This window comes from Haliotis asinina, chromosome 5, assembly GCF_037392515.1.
Source record: "Haliotis asinina isolate JCU_RB_2024 chromosome 5, JCU_Hal_asi_v2, whole genome shotgun sequence".
NCBI lineage: Eukaryota > Metazoa > Mollusca > Gastropoda > Lepetellida > Haliotidae > Haliotis > Haliotis asinina.
Genome location: NC_090284.1, coordinates 32156474 through 32172987, shown reverse-complemented (window position 1 = coordinate 32172987; position 16514 = coordinate 32156474). Strand labels below are relative to the sequence as shown.

Below are 16514 nucleotides of genomic sequence, written 5' to 3'. Positions count from 1 at the left end.
ATGAAAGAATATATTATTGCACAATCAGTATTATCACAGTATGGAAGCGTATTAGGGCCACAGTGAAAAATTTTTTTGGTGTCACTATCTCTTACGTAGGACTTACTATCTCCTACATAGGACTTAATATCACCTATGTAGGACTTACTATATCCTACGTAGGACTTATCACCTATGTAGGACTTACTATCTCCTATGTGGGAGTTGGGAATACTATCGTCAACGTACGACTTACTGTCTCCTAGTACTGACAAAGTAGGTCAGGTTGACAATGTCATTGTCACTGTTGTTGACAAGGTTGATTGACTCCGTTCCTGTTTGGGTACCGATTGTTATGGGTTCAGTCCTCACTGTTGCCAAGTAGACAAAATAATGGACAGAACTCATCATTGGTTCAAAACATCTCGTCTATTGCCTGTGAATTATACAACATTAGTAAGACGTATCAGCCATATATACATGATGGCTGACAGATAACAGTTGAATGTGAATTTATCAGGCATATTAATCATTTTAACAGATAATACCATGGCACAGTGTGCTTAAGTTATGATGATGATAACAAATGAAAAATGTTGATTAATAGCACGATGGCATTACTGGGTGGTGATGCATCCTATTATTGCTAAAAAATATGCCTAGTTGGTGTGGATAATTAAAGATTTATAAAGTTGATTATAATCATAATTTCACACACTGTTACATCCTAGTGCTTGAGGTAGTATGTGATGCACGATAAATATGTTTACTTCATGCGCGATCGGTAACAATATATTTACTAACGTAACGGAAATTAACTGATAATAATTACATATTTAGCACTAAGAAATAGAGAAAGAATATATACAGAGCTTAAGTTGACCATGAAGAATGTTCAGTGTAGCATATATATCCTTCAGACACAGTGTTCGTGAGAGAACAAGACGAATTCAGACCTGAGGCTGCGAGTTAGGGTTTATTTTGGTGGCTGATACACAAGAAATACATTACTGACATGCTGACACGATGATGTGCTTGGTTTGCGTTAAGTACACTCACATTCTCAGTCACAATAATCACGTTGTGTTCCTTCGTTGTCAGCCAGCTGTTTCTTATTGTGATTCTCAAAAGGGCACATGGCGGTCCAAGGGAGATAACCCTTTCTTAAATGATCATAGCATACCACCACACAAAAAAATCAACAAAAACTACATGTTTCTTCACAACCCAGCAAAATCATTCACAAAGTATCCAACATAGCCACCCCCCTGACAGAGTCAAATCAGGTGGATAAATGCAACGGCATAAAAGTCATGCATAATAGTTTTATGTCTGACAGTTAGTCCTGGCAAGTATTCTCTTTGCCAGCGTTTGCAAACATGATCAGCAAGAACCTGCGCTTGCCTCCACCTGCGCTGACTATTGATCTCCTTTGAATGGAACTGGTCAGGTGTTTGGCATGAGTTCGCCCTCCCAATGAGAAAGGGGTTGGGGGTGAGTGCTGTGAAGTCAATGGGGTCAGTGCTGTTGTATGTCAATGGACGACTGTTGAGAACAGCTTCAACTTCAGCTAAAGTGACAAGTAAAACAGTCTCTTGAATGATCTGTTTGTTCAGTACCGCTTTGAGGGCAACCTTCAGAGAGCAAATTAACCTTTCCCACGCACCACTGAAGTGGGGACTCAAGGGCGGGTTGAAATGCCACTCAATTTTCAGAGGAACAAGGTAGTTAGCAATGTTAGTTTGTTTTAGGTTTTGCAGGTACTGAGTGAGTTCATTCTTACCACCATAAAAGTTGGTGCCATTATCACCGTAGAAATGCTTAGGATTGCCTCGCCGTGCTATGAAGCTTCTAAGTACCAAGATGAAATCATCAGTAGAAAGTGAATCAGCAAGTTCGATGTGTACTGCCTGTGTGGAGAGGCAGGTCAATAAACATCCCCATCGTTTGATTGTACTTCTGCGTACTTGCAGATTTAAGGGTCCAAAGTAATCAATCCCTATATGGCAGAAGACTCCTTCAAAGGCAATGACTCTACAGACTGGTAAGTCTGCCATCTTTGTGACAGTTGTTTTCACACGTTCCCTACGACATCGAAGACAAGCTTTGATGACAAGATTTGTATTGTGTACCTTGACTGTCGGCCAAGTACTTTCAAATTGCCAAAGAAACTCTGGTCCCCGGAACCATGAATGTTCCTGTGATAGACACCTAGTTGCAAGCCCATGTGTAGAAAAGTCTGCCGGATTATCCTTACCCGCTACGTGATGCCATTGGTCACTGCTGGTTGTGTCAAGAATCTCTGCAACTCTGTTTGCAACAAAGGGTTTGAAGCGTTTTGCTTCGTTATGGAGATATTGCAACACTGTATTGGAATCTGTCCAGGATACACTTCTGCAAGCACCGCTCCTTGGAGTTCCAATCTTGGAATTGTTAATGATGGCTTGATAGGTGACACATGAGTTTTTGCTGCAAGAAATGAGCACATAATATTCTCTGGGTCTGGTTTGTATCTCAAATAGGCAACTGCTGTAAAGGCCTTCTCGGAAGCATCAGCGAACACATGAATCTCAAGATTCCGGCATTGAGAAGAGAAGCACACGTGATGTCTTGGTGAATTAAAATTGCTCAGATGGCAGAGTTCACTGTGCCATTTTTCCTACTCTGTTTGAAGATCCTCAGGAAGTTGATCATCCCAATCGAGGCCTCGTTTCCATATCTCCTGTATCAGTATCTTTGCTCAGACTATATATGGTGCTATATATCCACGTGTGTCAAAGATTGAGCATACTGCACTAACAACACTTCTCTTTGTGTTTACTCGATTCTTGATTTTGGGGTTGAAAGTGAAATAATCATCTTTCACATTCCACTGTAGTCCCAGTGCACGTTGTGTGGTTTGTTCTTCCAGATTTAAGCACTTTGTCTCAATAGCTTTCTTGCCCTCAGGAATGCTGTCGACACCCTGGAATTCGACACCCATTTGTGCAGGTGAAATCCACCCATTTTCAACAGCCTTCAGCAACCCATGCTTGCCATAAAAGGTGACTATGCTTGTCGTAAGAGGCGACAACGGGATCGGGTGGTCAGCCTCGCTGACTTGGTTGACACATGTCATCTGTTCCCAAGTGCGCAGATCGATGCTCATGTTGTTGGTCACTGGATTGTCTGGTCCAGACTCGATTATTTACAGACCGCAGCCATATAGCTGGAATATTGCTGAGTGCGGCGTAAAACTAAACTCACTCACTCACTCACCCATTTTCAACAACCTGATAAGTTCTTTAGTCAGTTGCATTGTTTGGGGTACAGTTTCCACAGACTTCAACAGGTCGTCAACGTAGAAGTCATTGAGCACAGTGGTGATCACAAATTGATCAAAATGTTTAGCATTGTCTATTGCAGTGCTCCTCAGTGCATGAATTGCACAAGATGATGAATCAGTAGCACCAAAAATGTGGACTAACATCTTGTATACTTCCGGTGGTCCTGGTTGCTTGATATCTGGTTTCCAAAGAAATCTCAGTGAGTCAGAGTCACCTTCAGGTACACGCACCTGGTGATACATGCCTTCTATATCCGCAGTGATTGCTATCTGATACAACCTGAATCTCTGTATGACGCCAAACAGATTGTTCACTTAATCTGGGCCAGTTGATAAGTTGTCATTCAAAGAGGTACCTCCAAATGATGCAGCAGCATCAAAAACCACTCTCACTTTGCCAGGTTTATTTGGGTTTGTCACTCCATGATGCAGTAAGTACCATGTGTGTGGTGAAACATTTGACACTTCTTCTTGCATAAGTTTTCTCGCCTGGCCTTTGAGAATGTAACCATTCAATGTGGAACTATAAAGAGCTTCAAAGTCTCTGTTGTTAACTAGTTTTTTAGCTAAAGACTTGAATCGCTTTTCTGCGGCAACTTTGTTATCAGGTAGGACTACATTCCCATCCTACCACAACATGCCAACTTGATAATGTCCATCAACAAAACTAGTACTTGACTTCAATATCTCTTCGGCTCTTCGGTCCTCAATTGATGATGGGTGCCCTTTGTCATAAACAATGCCAAAAGACTCTGTCTTCCAAAACTGTTCAATATCTTGATGCATTTGTTTATCACGTGCAATTGTGAACTTGATTCTTGCCTGGACAAACTCATTATGGCTGAAATCACTTGCTGATACTCCCATTAAGGACCATCATCGTACAGTACGAACAGCAATAGGTTGATTTTTCTCACCTTCAACAACTTCCAACTGCAAATGTGACTTTGGTATATCCATTGCGATCAACATTTGAATTTGTTCAGGTTTGACTGGTAAAATGTTCAGCTTCTTTATGTGTTCCCATCTCTCATCCAGACTCTGTGGCTGGCAATCAAATACATCGGATCCAACCGACCATGCTTCTTTAACATGTATAAGCGGAGCATCTGGATCAAGAGCTGACTTGATATCCAAAGAAACCAAAGAGCCATTGATGGCTCTGTTGTTGTACAACTGATTGTTGTAACCTTTAAAGCTTGTCGGTCCCCTCGAAGACCCAGGTCATGAACAAATTGTCCATGAATCAATGTGGTATCACTTGCAGAGTCTAGCAATGCAGTCTTCATCACTCTTCCATTCGGCCCCTGTGCTTGAATAGGCACTATCTGGAAATACACAGCATCTCTAGATGTCTGCATCCTCTTCATGAAGGTTCGAGGTGATGTAAATCTTGTTTCATGTAATAGGGAATGATGTTTTCTGCCACATCCGTCAGACAGTTAAAACAAAGCTTGTTTTCAGTAATAATCAAGCATCTATCATTCACAGACTTGTTTAGAAATGCTGGGCAATGATACAAATAGTGTGGTTCCTTACACATAGGACATGGCAATTTTTGCTTGGAGCTTTGGTCTTTTGATGTGATCTCGGGGGTTCCAACTGTTTTGTCACACGGTGATAAGTTGCCGTGGGACTGCATACCTTCAGATAGGGATGATTGGCAATTGGGTGGTTGTTCGTATTGTAAACCATAGTTTCCCTTGACTGTTCTTTAGAAGGGGTATGTCCTGCCCATCTTCCACGTGTTTTCTCACCAGAGATCGAAGTAGCAAAGGGGTTAAAGTCAGTATCCACTCTGTCCCCGAGCCGTTGCAACAAGTCATACACATTTGGTTCTCAATTTCTGGTTACATTTTTCCCAAACTCATTCCATTGTGACACTTTATCAATAGGAAGACGCCTCGCCACTTTAATCAAAAGGTCTGAACTGTTCAAGTCCGATGAATAGCTGAATTGCTCGAGAACAGTGATACAGTCCCGTAATAGCACGTAGAACTTTCGGAGTGCTGATGGATCATTGCTGTTCACCACCGGACCAAAGGTGATTCGCTCCACAAAGGCCCTTGTGACTTTGATGCGGTGACCAAATGCATTCTTCAGTTCTTTTAAGGCAAGCGCATAATTGCAACCTGTGTAACTTAGCCCTGATACCAAGTGCTTTGCATCACTTTCTAAATGTGACCGTAAAAGATCCATACAATGAACATCATTTATGCCTGGACATGAATGCACTTGTGCATAAAATTGCTCGATGAAGCGCGGCCATTCCAATGCTTTACCACTGAATTTTGTCACTAATGCCTGAGCTAAGGCATTATCTGTGTTCACATATCCATTGTCCAAGACAGTTTCCAGTCCTGGGGTTAACCTATCAATCCATGCATCAATAGCCTCACTCTCATCCCTGTACTGTTGGTTCATATTGGGAGATTGTTCATACACAAAACATTGGGTTAAGCTGTCTTGCTTGTGATTTTTGTGTGTTGTGTTCTACCTGTGATCCTAGCTCACAATCTCTCACTTGTTCCTGTGCATGATCCCTATTAGTTGGTGCCTGTGTATTGTCTCTCACTTCAGGTCCATACTTATAATCCAACCAGTTCTGCACCAATTTCTGCTCAGCTTGTCTGGGAACTTCTGTGTTTATTTGAAAACCATCATTTTCTGCCATGAAATCCTGTTTCATTTTTGCCTCAAGATTAGCCATTTCTTGTGCATGTAATGCTTCCTGTTTTACTTGCTTTGCTTGCATGTCAGCCATTAGTTTCAGATGATTTGCTTCAAGCTCAGCAATTTGAGTGGTTAACCTTGTAGTCTCTTGAATATAAAACGCTTTCATCTTTGCTTGCTCAGCCTTAAACTGCAAACTTGATTTGCTTGATCTACTTGGAATAGAACTTTCACCCTCATGACTTGGTTGACGTTTGGCTAATAACTGACAAAGAATTCAGAGATTTGCTGGTCAGAATAGCTCCTAATTCCTCTAACATCTGATTAACAGTTTGTATTCTCCCATTAAACCAACTTGCACTCTGTTCACGTTCATTGTCATTCTCCAACACAGACACGTAAGCCTCATGCACGACATGAAGGGATTTTACTGCCACTTCGATTTTCTCAACTGCCTGTGACATTGTATGCTTGGACTGCTTGTCAGTGATATACTACCTGGCACTATTGATAACATTAGTCAAGTGAGCTGCATAACCACTTCTGCTGTGTTTCAGTTCATCATGCGTCATTTGCGTTTTATCCATTACTGTGTGTTCATAATTCACAGTGAAACACCTTATGTTCGTGAGAGAACATGATGAATTCAGACCTGAGGCTGCGAGGGTTTATTTTGGTGGCTGATACACAAGAAATACATTACTGACATGCTGACACAATGATGTGCTTGGTTTGCGTTAAGTACACTCACATTCTCAGTCACAATAATCATGTTGCGTTCCTTCGTTGTCAGCCAGCTGTTTTTCATTGTGATTCTCAAAAGGGCACATGGCGGTCCAAGGGAGATAACCCTTTCTTAAATGATCATAGCATACCACCACACAAAAAAATCAACAAAAACTACATGTTTCTTCACAACCCAGCAAAATCATTCACAAAGTATCCAACATATATATGTATATCTGCCGAATGTAACAAAGAAAACAGCATAATTAAAACAACTGGCCAGGCAGCATGCTGATAAAACCTGTTTTGGAAGGAAGAAATATTTTAAGAGTTGATTGGGTTTTGTGAACTGCATCATAAGCAGATAAAATGAAATATCCAAAATTCTTGGTTGATGGTAGGCTTTTGGTGTTTGATGTGAATGGCTTTGGTGAGTTTGCATTTGGTGAAGATTGTTTAATAGTTAGCCAGACTGGTGATGTCAGACCAGTTTATTTGGTGACTAGGTGTTATATCTGATGGGATCACATATGGCTGATTTGCTGTTGGAACTGGTAACAGAGGTCTGATGTTCCTTCACTCTGTGTAATTCTGTTTACAGTCAGAGTTTATTTCATACATGACGCATTTTAGTTTGTTCTTGATGAGTGATGAGTTTCTTCAGTTAGTATGGAGAATGTTGTGGAGCCTGGAGGATGAGGAGTAGGTAATATCCATGCCCAATGGTTGTGTTAGGAATCTGCTGATTTGGTTGATATGATGGTTTACCAATATAGGCAGTGATTATTTTGATGGTACCTGAATCTGGTTAAAGTCTTTTAGATGAAGGTTGAAGACCATCTTATGCATTATCATGAGACAGAAAATGTTTTATCCTCTGTATAATAATATGGAGGATATAGTAATCAACTCGTACAGGCCATAACTCTAAGACCTATAAGAACTCATCCACAAAACATTGCTCACACAGAGAAAAGGTTGTCAAATGGTACCAGTTTGAGGACTTCTAGAATTTTCATTTTCAGTTTCCATAGCTACAAGTTTGATTTTGACTCTGTTCATAGTAGTGTCCTTGTCTGGACCATTTTTCTAAAGCTTACAAGTATTCATTTACCATATGTTCAGTATGTCAGCTAGTGCCTTTTGATATTTAGGACTTTTGAGAATATTAATGTTTCCTGCAACCATGGCAACAAGTTTGACTTTCACTCTGTTCATAGCTGTGTCTTTGCCCATATCATACCTCTTTACACAAAACTTTACATGCGCATTGATCAGGATGTGAACTGGTGCCTATTGCCATTTCTGCCATCCGCTTGATTATGTTAACACAATAAAACCTGGCATGCACCTTATCCCTCAGTTTCTTTTTGTCAGTAGCTCAATCTTATACAAACAGATGGATGCATGCATATACATGAACTCTCATGTAGTTGGACATGTGACTCTTTGACTCTTGTAGGACTTGATGAAATATCACTCATCCATGACAAACAGCATAAAGTTAAAAATCTTTCCTGTGTTATTCTTTTTTATCATCTCAGCCAATGCTGAAGCAAATGGTGACGTTACAAACATCCCTGAACCATATATTTGATAAATATGATTCTGGTTTACTGATAGATAACATGTTTAGAACTTTCATAAATATCTCACAGTCACTTCAGATGAAACATCAATTAAACATTACCAATATTACCAGTTTTCTTGTATCTGTGCAGGAGGTATTCTTTCATGATTATGTAAAGCTTGATACTGTTAATAGATATATAACAGTATCCAGCTACACCATTTTCATTAGATCATGAGAAACTCAAACAAAGCAAAGATTTATTTTTTGAACATGATAAATTACATGTGTGAGTACATATTATGAATGTTCTCATTTGTTACAGAGGTAAGCAACAAAGTGGTGTGTTCATATGATGCCTATATTGCAATACTTTTGTTTCATTAATGCCCTGTTTTTATGGCAAAATCTTGCCACTGGTGTGTTGTAGCTCATTTCTTCAAGTGTTTACTTCACATAAACAGGAAGATACCTTTGAAATTTGCGAAAAGAAACTGTTGGTTAGGTTTTCTGTTGAATAAAGATATTGAATGTATAATTCACAGTTTCTTATAGCTTCAATGTACTATAATTTTCTTGTTTTTCTTTCCAATAAATTGCAAAAGAGAGCTAACAGCAAAAGTATGTTGCCTTTAATTTTCATCTAGTTTCCAGTCTTGCAAGATGTCCTAATTATAAACTACTCTAAAAGAAAAGAAATGCTTAGCTGAAAATGGTTTTCAATTTACACACTTAAGGTTCAGTAATACAGAGCAGTCATGAAGAAAACCTGAATGAACATTAATGATCCAAAGCTGCAAGAAACTGTATGTCACAAATGACAAGTGTTCTGATGTCAAGGTTGCAGAGCAGTCAATATCTTGTATGGCCACCATTAGCATCAATGGTTGATTGGCATCAGCATCCCATAGACTGCACCTGGTTCAGGATGAAGTGCCTCTGAAAGAGTGCCTCTGAAAGGTACTCTTCCCTCAAAGCCACAAAGACCGCAGGTAACGTCTGTGGCTGAGGGTCATGTTGTCGCACACAATGATCCAATTCGTCCTACAAATGATCAATATGGTTAAGATCCAGTGATCGTGAGGGCCAATCAAGTACATGAACGTTGTTCTGGGCAAAAAAAACCTGGGTTATATTTGTTGTATGCGGCCGAGCATTATCATGCTGAAAAATGACGTTCATGACAGGAAGGGCATGAGACCTGATGATTTCATCACAGTAACATCAAGCTGTCAAATTGCCCTGGACCTGAATGAGATCTGTCCTCCCACTGTATAAGATTCCAGCAAACTTGACACTTTCCCCAAAAAATCTTTACACTTCCTGTACACAATTTGCAGCGATCATAGTCTGATCAGAAATTGTTCTGACTCCTGGCACTATCGATGTTGTGGAGGATGCTGTGATGAACCTGTTCCGCAAATGTCGAAGCCAAATAAACCTGTCCTTAGCGGATGTGTTCACACTGGGTCGACCTGACCTGGGCTGATCACGTGTTGACCCTTGCTGTTGGTGGAGAAGTCTTGCTATGGTGCTCTGTGACACATTCAGTTGCCTTGCAATCGCAGACTGAGATTCCCGAGCCTCCCAATGACCAATCGCATTGTTGCACTGAGTCTCTGTAAGTCTAGGCATGACTTAAACACACATTAAAGGTTGACAACTGTTGCAAGAGCATTGAAACCCCCTGACTTTTATTGGAAATGATGCATGGAATATGCATGCAAAAGTAACACAATTTATTGCATTTATTGAGGAAAACAGATATTGGTGCATTTTGGTGAGTTGTCCTCAATGACAATGGATTCAAACTCGGAAGTGTTTGCAGACAGCGTTCACCATAGATATACTGATTACATAGATACCAATGATTTGAATTAAAAAAGTTACATGGAAAAATACTACCTATGCGTTTCTCTTTTTGAATAGTATATTATCAAACCCTAAGGTATCATTGTTTCCAAAATGTTCAGATTTACAGCAATAAAACTTTCCAAGCTAACATAGTTTTCAAAATATCAATCTTTGTATGTTTTAGATGTGCCAGTTGTTAATGCTTGTAAACTTTGGTAATTCTAAGTCATGATAAACATAAATAAGAATGTTTACATTGAATTTTCTATGTTTGTGCAGGTGTTGATATCAAATCAGGCGAGATCTATAAGGCCACATTTTTAGACAAGGGTCCTGATATACCCCTGCGTGGAGCACGAACTTTAACTGGGACAAAAGAGGTAGGTGTGACTGCACTTATTTGGCATAAAATTGATAGTTGCCAGATGCTTTAAGTGCATGATGTCCTTTGAAGGATAACAAATGAGAAACAAACATTAAATTGAGCTAGAATAGCCAGCACTCTCTGTCATGGTTTTGATATAATGTATTCTAGTTGAGTCGTGTTAGCAGGCTCTCATTTGACTGAATACATATATGCATGTCTGTATTGAGTCATATCATGTATTGTTGCTTGTTTTCAATTACTGGTTTGCCTGCTCCACACAGTGTTATTTACAGACCATATGTTGCAGGGCCTTGCTGCTGATAATCTGGACTGAGGTGTCTAAGATCTGTTTATTCTGTAAAGATGTATATTGACATCAGTCGAAGATCATGTATGATTAAGGGGTATAAACAACTTACCTCGGCTATGGAATGACATGAAGTGGCAAATAGGAAAACTGCATGAATTTTACCATTTATAATATAGTCTTTACAGTATTTTATATAATTTTGCTTTTTGAATAGTATGTGCAAATATTTTGTGCAAATATTATGAAGCAGACATTACTTGGTGCTGTCAGTGTTTAATTAGTAATCTCGTGCAAGGCGATGCCTTGTAATAGATATACACTAGACTATTATGAATGCTATGATATCACAAATCTTTATGATAATACATCTCCTAGCAAAGACAGTTTATAGGAAAGGTACATACCTGTAAGAATATATGTGAACATCCGTCCAAATGATGTATGGCTGTGATGTGACATGAAGTTGCAAATATTAAGATGTCTACATCATGGAACAGGTAATGCACGAAATGTTATGCACAAGATACTACTGGTAAGGGTGAAAGAAGAAGCGCTTGTAAATAAGCAGAGAAGATTAAAGTAAGAGATACGCAGTGTATACGGAAATATATCTGGTGCAAAAAAAAAAGAAAGAAAAAAGTTAATGTTTAATTTTAAGTGATTTGCATACTTTTCCCGTGCTCCTTCTGATGTTTATGACTGTTTAAAAACATAATGACATAATGTATCTTGCACTTCCACTCAAATGAACAGCAACTGTTATGTTTTACTTGGATCCATATGGTATGGCAGACAAGCCTTTCCTGTTCCCTTTCTCATCTAGTTATGCACCTGTTAAGATTCTTTTGGGATAGTATTTAAAACATCCAGAACCAGATAACAGGGGTATTTGGTGGAATCAGCCTTGTTTAAAGCTGCATTTATTATAGAAAAACGCCAGCGTTTCTTTCATCCAATATATATATCCTTGACAAAGTCATGTTGACAATTGTAAAATCCTTTGCAAAAACTTGCCACAGCACAGAATTTAGTTTTGGATAAATGTTTTTTTTCTAAAATTACATTGTGCACACAGGACATGTTCTAGTTACTGCACAAAGAACACTTATTATAGGTGACAAACTTAATTTTGACAAGATATGAATTAATTGCAACACAATTTGTGAAATCGTCTCTGAATAACTGCCATATTGCAGATATTATTGAAATAATAGGCTCTCTCTGGATGCCAGAAGGACATATATGTTCATCCTCTACAGCCTTCTCTTTGAAGTTTAATAAAATTATAAATATATCATGCACACAAATTGACTTCAGAATTTAGCATTCTGCAAGAAAGTTCCTGTTTCATGTACTATCCACTATAAAAGCAAAGCAAAAGCGCTGTATTTATTATTTCAAAATTGAGTTCATCATAATTGTGACTATTTTTCACACATTGATAAATTGTGATTCACAGCAAATTTTGCTAGGAGGTTCAAATTTCAATAACAGCATATTAGCGATCACTGACATTAGTAATTTTAAGAATACATCCCTCGAACACGTTATTGCCTTTTTTGCTGAAACTTGTGTCTGATCCTCAGGTTCAACTTGAATGCATTTCATAAAACAGCTGTATGTGGTGATGTCTTACTTCTTTGTGCTCTTCCCTTGTTCTCTGCAAAGGAGTTGTCTTCCCTGACAGGCATAGGAAACTTCATAAGTTTTCTTGTGTCAGATAAGATCACACATTCTCAATTGTTCTCTGAAAATTGTGATAAATTTCCCATTTTTTTCTATTCTGATTATATTATAAATGCAGGAAATGTTCTCAGTCAAAAAAGAAACTTCACATTCCTTCTTCAGGGCACTATAAAAGAACAAGAGATGGTGAGATGGTTAAATTGTTATTATTATATTTCATTGCTGAGATCTGTGTGATGTACTCGATACACTGACAGTGCCACAATCAGTTCTATTAGGCTCGACTGCCATTCCAAAATATGGGTATACAAAATGTCAAGTCACAAGAATAAAAATTTCGAAATTTCTCGGTTCAATATTGTGTATGGCCGCCCAGCACATTTACCACTGCCAAACACCGTCTTCTCATTGACAGCCTGAAGCTTGTGTGGTTCCTACAACCACAAAGCCTTCTCCCAAGTGCATCCCAAACGTGCTTTATTGGACTAAGGTCAGGGCAACTCGATGACCAGTCCATGATGTTGATTCCAGGGTTTGGGCGGAAATTTCATGTCAACATCACGGTATGTGGCCGAGCATTGTCATGCTGGAACAGTAGACCTGAGTCATGAGCAGCCATGAAAGGAACGAGTTCAGAAGTGAGCACCTGGTCATGGTAAGCAGCAGCTGTGAGGTTTCTGCGGATGACCAGAAGTTGGGAACGGTCGACCTCCTGTACACAACACTGGGCATACCATTCACATGCCATTGTCTCCAGACTCTATGTCTGCCATCCGCGAATCTGAGGGTAAACCTGATTCATCACTAAAAGAGACTCGATTCCAGCCTCTCTGGGTCTATTGGAGGTGACATTGGGCCCACAGCAGACATTGATGTTGATGAAACGGCGTCAACATTGGCCCACGATATGGACGTCAAGAATGGAGATTGGCAGCCCGCAACTGATTTCAAATGGTCTGTGAGGACAATCAACCTCCAAACATCTCTGCCCGGGTTCCTGTAGTCAGCAGAATTCTGTCAAGTAGGTGACAATGGATTTAATGGTCTTCTGCTCGTGACGTCGTACGTGACCATGGGCGATCATAAGTGGTGCCAGTTTGTTGTAGACGACCTCACAAGTCATACAGTACAACGACTGCATCCCATTGCTCTTGCAATGTCAATAACTGATCTTCCTGCTTGCAACATGCAAACAGCACGTTCACGCTGCACATTTGACAATCGTGGCATTTAAAGTACCGTTAGAACTGTGGTATAAAAGTGGTTTTTTTTCAATTCTTGCAAATGAAAACACATGCAAATGAAGAAAACTTTGATGCAAAGATCACGTGATCGACTGCACATGCAAAACCTGATTTGGCACTAATGTCATTTGCACAATGAATGGATGGGTTTGAGTGGGTTTTGCTAATGTTTTTCTAGATTTGAAAGATGCTGATCCCATTTCAGATACAGAGATGTATCATCAGAGAAAAGTTATGAATTATTTTAAAAATTACATTTTGTGAAGTTTCTTTTTTGACTCAGTGTACATATCTTCCCTACCTTCAGGTACTAACAAATTTTGCGGGGTTTTTTAACCGGTATTTCTTTTTCCAGTGTTGATACAATGTATTTCCCCTCTTATGCAGTGTTCATACAATGGTCATCACACCTGATACAATGTTGATACAATGTACGTCACATTTCTTGTAGTGTTGATGCAAAGTGTATCACATCTTAAATATGCATAGTATTGATACAATGTATATCACATATTATGCAGAGATCAAGCAATGCATACATCACCCTTTTTTTAATACACCATTCACATTTTAATCGTACTCTTACATCTTCTTCAAAGTATGTTAGTCAGAGGTAAGTTCTTGTTACAGTGCCCTTTTTCTTTCAAATACTTAAACTCCAATTTATTCCAATGACCTTTTCTATAAGGTAACAATATTCCTTCTTAAATTGCAGTGATGTAGGTTTTGTCTTCAGAAACTAACATTTATAAATGTCTTATTTAGTTAAAAGTGAGATCAAGTAAAAAAATTTATCAAAATGAAAAGTTGGTGAACACCCAAAAAGGATCAAATCACACTGAATATATAAAGCACATACAGTCAGGCTGCATTAGTCCAGACCCCGACAATCCGATTCCCACGATATCCGAACAATAGCTAGCTGTAACCAATATTGTTTACTATGTAAACTCATTACCTGTTGCTTCACTCTCCGTATCCGAACGTTAATCAGCTGTAACAGATTAGCTAATTACACATAGTTTTGCTTCATTAATCCGGCGGTACATCAAAAAGGTTGGGATAATCCCTTCACACCATGAGCCCCTTTCAGTGGTAATTGTTAAGTGACACTTGCGAGTTGAAGATGTCTTTAGTTTGTGATTTTGATCAATCAGTAGGTCTCACTTTTGGATAGTTGGAGTAATACCTGTCATGCTTACTTCCTGTATAAAACACTGATCGTGTCAAAATGAGATCACCTGACGCTTGTCAGTCATAATGGCAAGTCCCGCCCCTAGGCGTAAAAGATGTGAAATTACTGCAGCACAAAAAAAAGAAGAAGAGAGAACGCTAAAGCCAATATTGATCTTATGTGTAAACATTTTGGTCAAGAATTCGGACATTCTATCGGCAAGAGCACAATTTCGGACATCGGATATGTTTTGTGATTGGCTATGATCATTTGACAGACAGATGCAATCACGTGGTTGACACGTGATCTTACTTCGTAACAATGCTGTCAGTTACAAGTATGCCAATGTCAAACTGACCAACGTGAAAGTTGATTTCTTGCCCCCAAACACCACATCGCACATTCAGCCAAGTTGTACACGTTCGTATGTTTTTGTATTGCTATGTCAAAGGGAAGTAACCCTACTGTAGTTGTGTTCATAAAAGTTTGTTTCAGTATTCCGTACGTTTCACTATCCGAACGTTTTTGATGAAAAACAGAAGTGTTCGGATTAACGCGGCCTGACTGTATATGTACACATTTTAACTCTACCCAGTTTGAAAACTTTCACCAGACTCTACAGTTCCAGAAAAGATGAACTATTGATTCAGGTTCTACTTCACCGAAAGTACATAAATTGCTTTAGACAATGCGCATTTTCTTCAAATGGGTATTTACAGGTAGAATTCTATGAAGCAGTCTGAATTGCATCAGTTGAATTAGTTTTGGATCTAGTGTGGTTTTAAATGGTTTAATGAAAATATTAAACCAGTTGGTATTTATCAAAATATCTCCTTCCCATTTTTCAATTACTTTTTCATTATTGGCTGTAAGAACAAAATAATAATTCTTTTATCCGCTTTTACACAAAAAGTTTCTTAGTGCATAAACTTGAAGTGTCATTTATTATAATTTGAAGACAAAAGTTTATATGAAGAATTCAACAAAGTGATTGGGCACAAGGTTTTTATAAATTGCCATGGTTTTTCTCCCTTTGGTATACAAGTACTAATTCCCTGTTTTTGAGCTATGGATATGTGACCAGTTAAAATCTAAGCTAAAATCGAGTGATCGTAGTAAGAAATGGTGTCAGCCCAAAGAGTTTTTAAAAACTCATAAGAGAAACCATCAGACCCAGGCCAGGATATATATATATTATCAATGTAGATGCAAGAACCAACCATTCGACACTCACATCAGAGTTTATTATATTGATGTCTAGGTACAATTTATCCTTGAAACATGAGACACCCATGAAATGTTGACAGACAGATGAACTTTCTCTGAACACGACTGAGGAGCATTGAAGAAATCTGTTCTGCTCTGGTGAGGTTAAAAAAACTACAATGTAAGCAAAAAACAATTCCATAATCTTTGCTCATTAATGCACTTTAAACTTATTTACTTTAGGCATGAACAAACTTTACACTGTGTACTGGAATTGTACAAAGACATTTGGTTAAATAAACATTTGAACAACATTCCATTAAACTTATCAAAAATTGTTTACCAGTAATAATATATAATTCATTATTATTACACATAATAATAAAGAAATAAAGATAGA

General features: G+C 38.6%; 1 protein-coding gene across 3 annotated transcripts in view; it reads left to right on the top strand.

Moving 5' to 3' along the window:
• LOC137283769 (protein N-terminal asparagine amidohydrolase-like) overlaps positions 1-16514 on the top strand; it is a 636304-nt gene that overhangs the window by 529936 nt on the left and 89854 nt on the right. For all 3 annotated transcript variants that reach the window (XM_067815452.1, XM_067815451.1, XM_067815453.1), the window contains one exon: positions 10407-10507. In XM_067815452.1, the coding sequence (XP_067671553.1) occupies positions 10407-10507 (101 nt within the window). The remainder of the gene's footprint in view (positions 1-10406; positions 10508-16514) is intronic.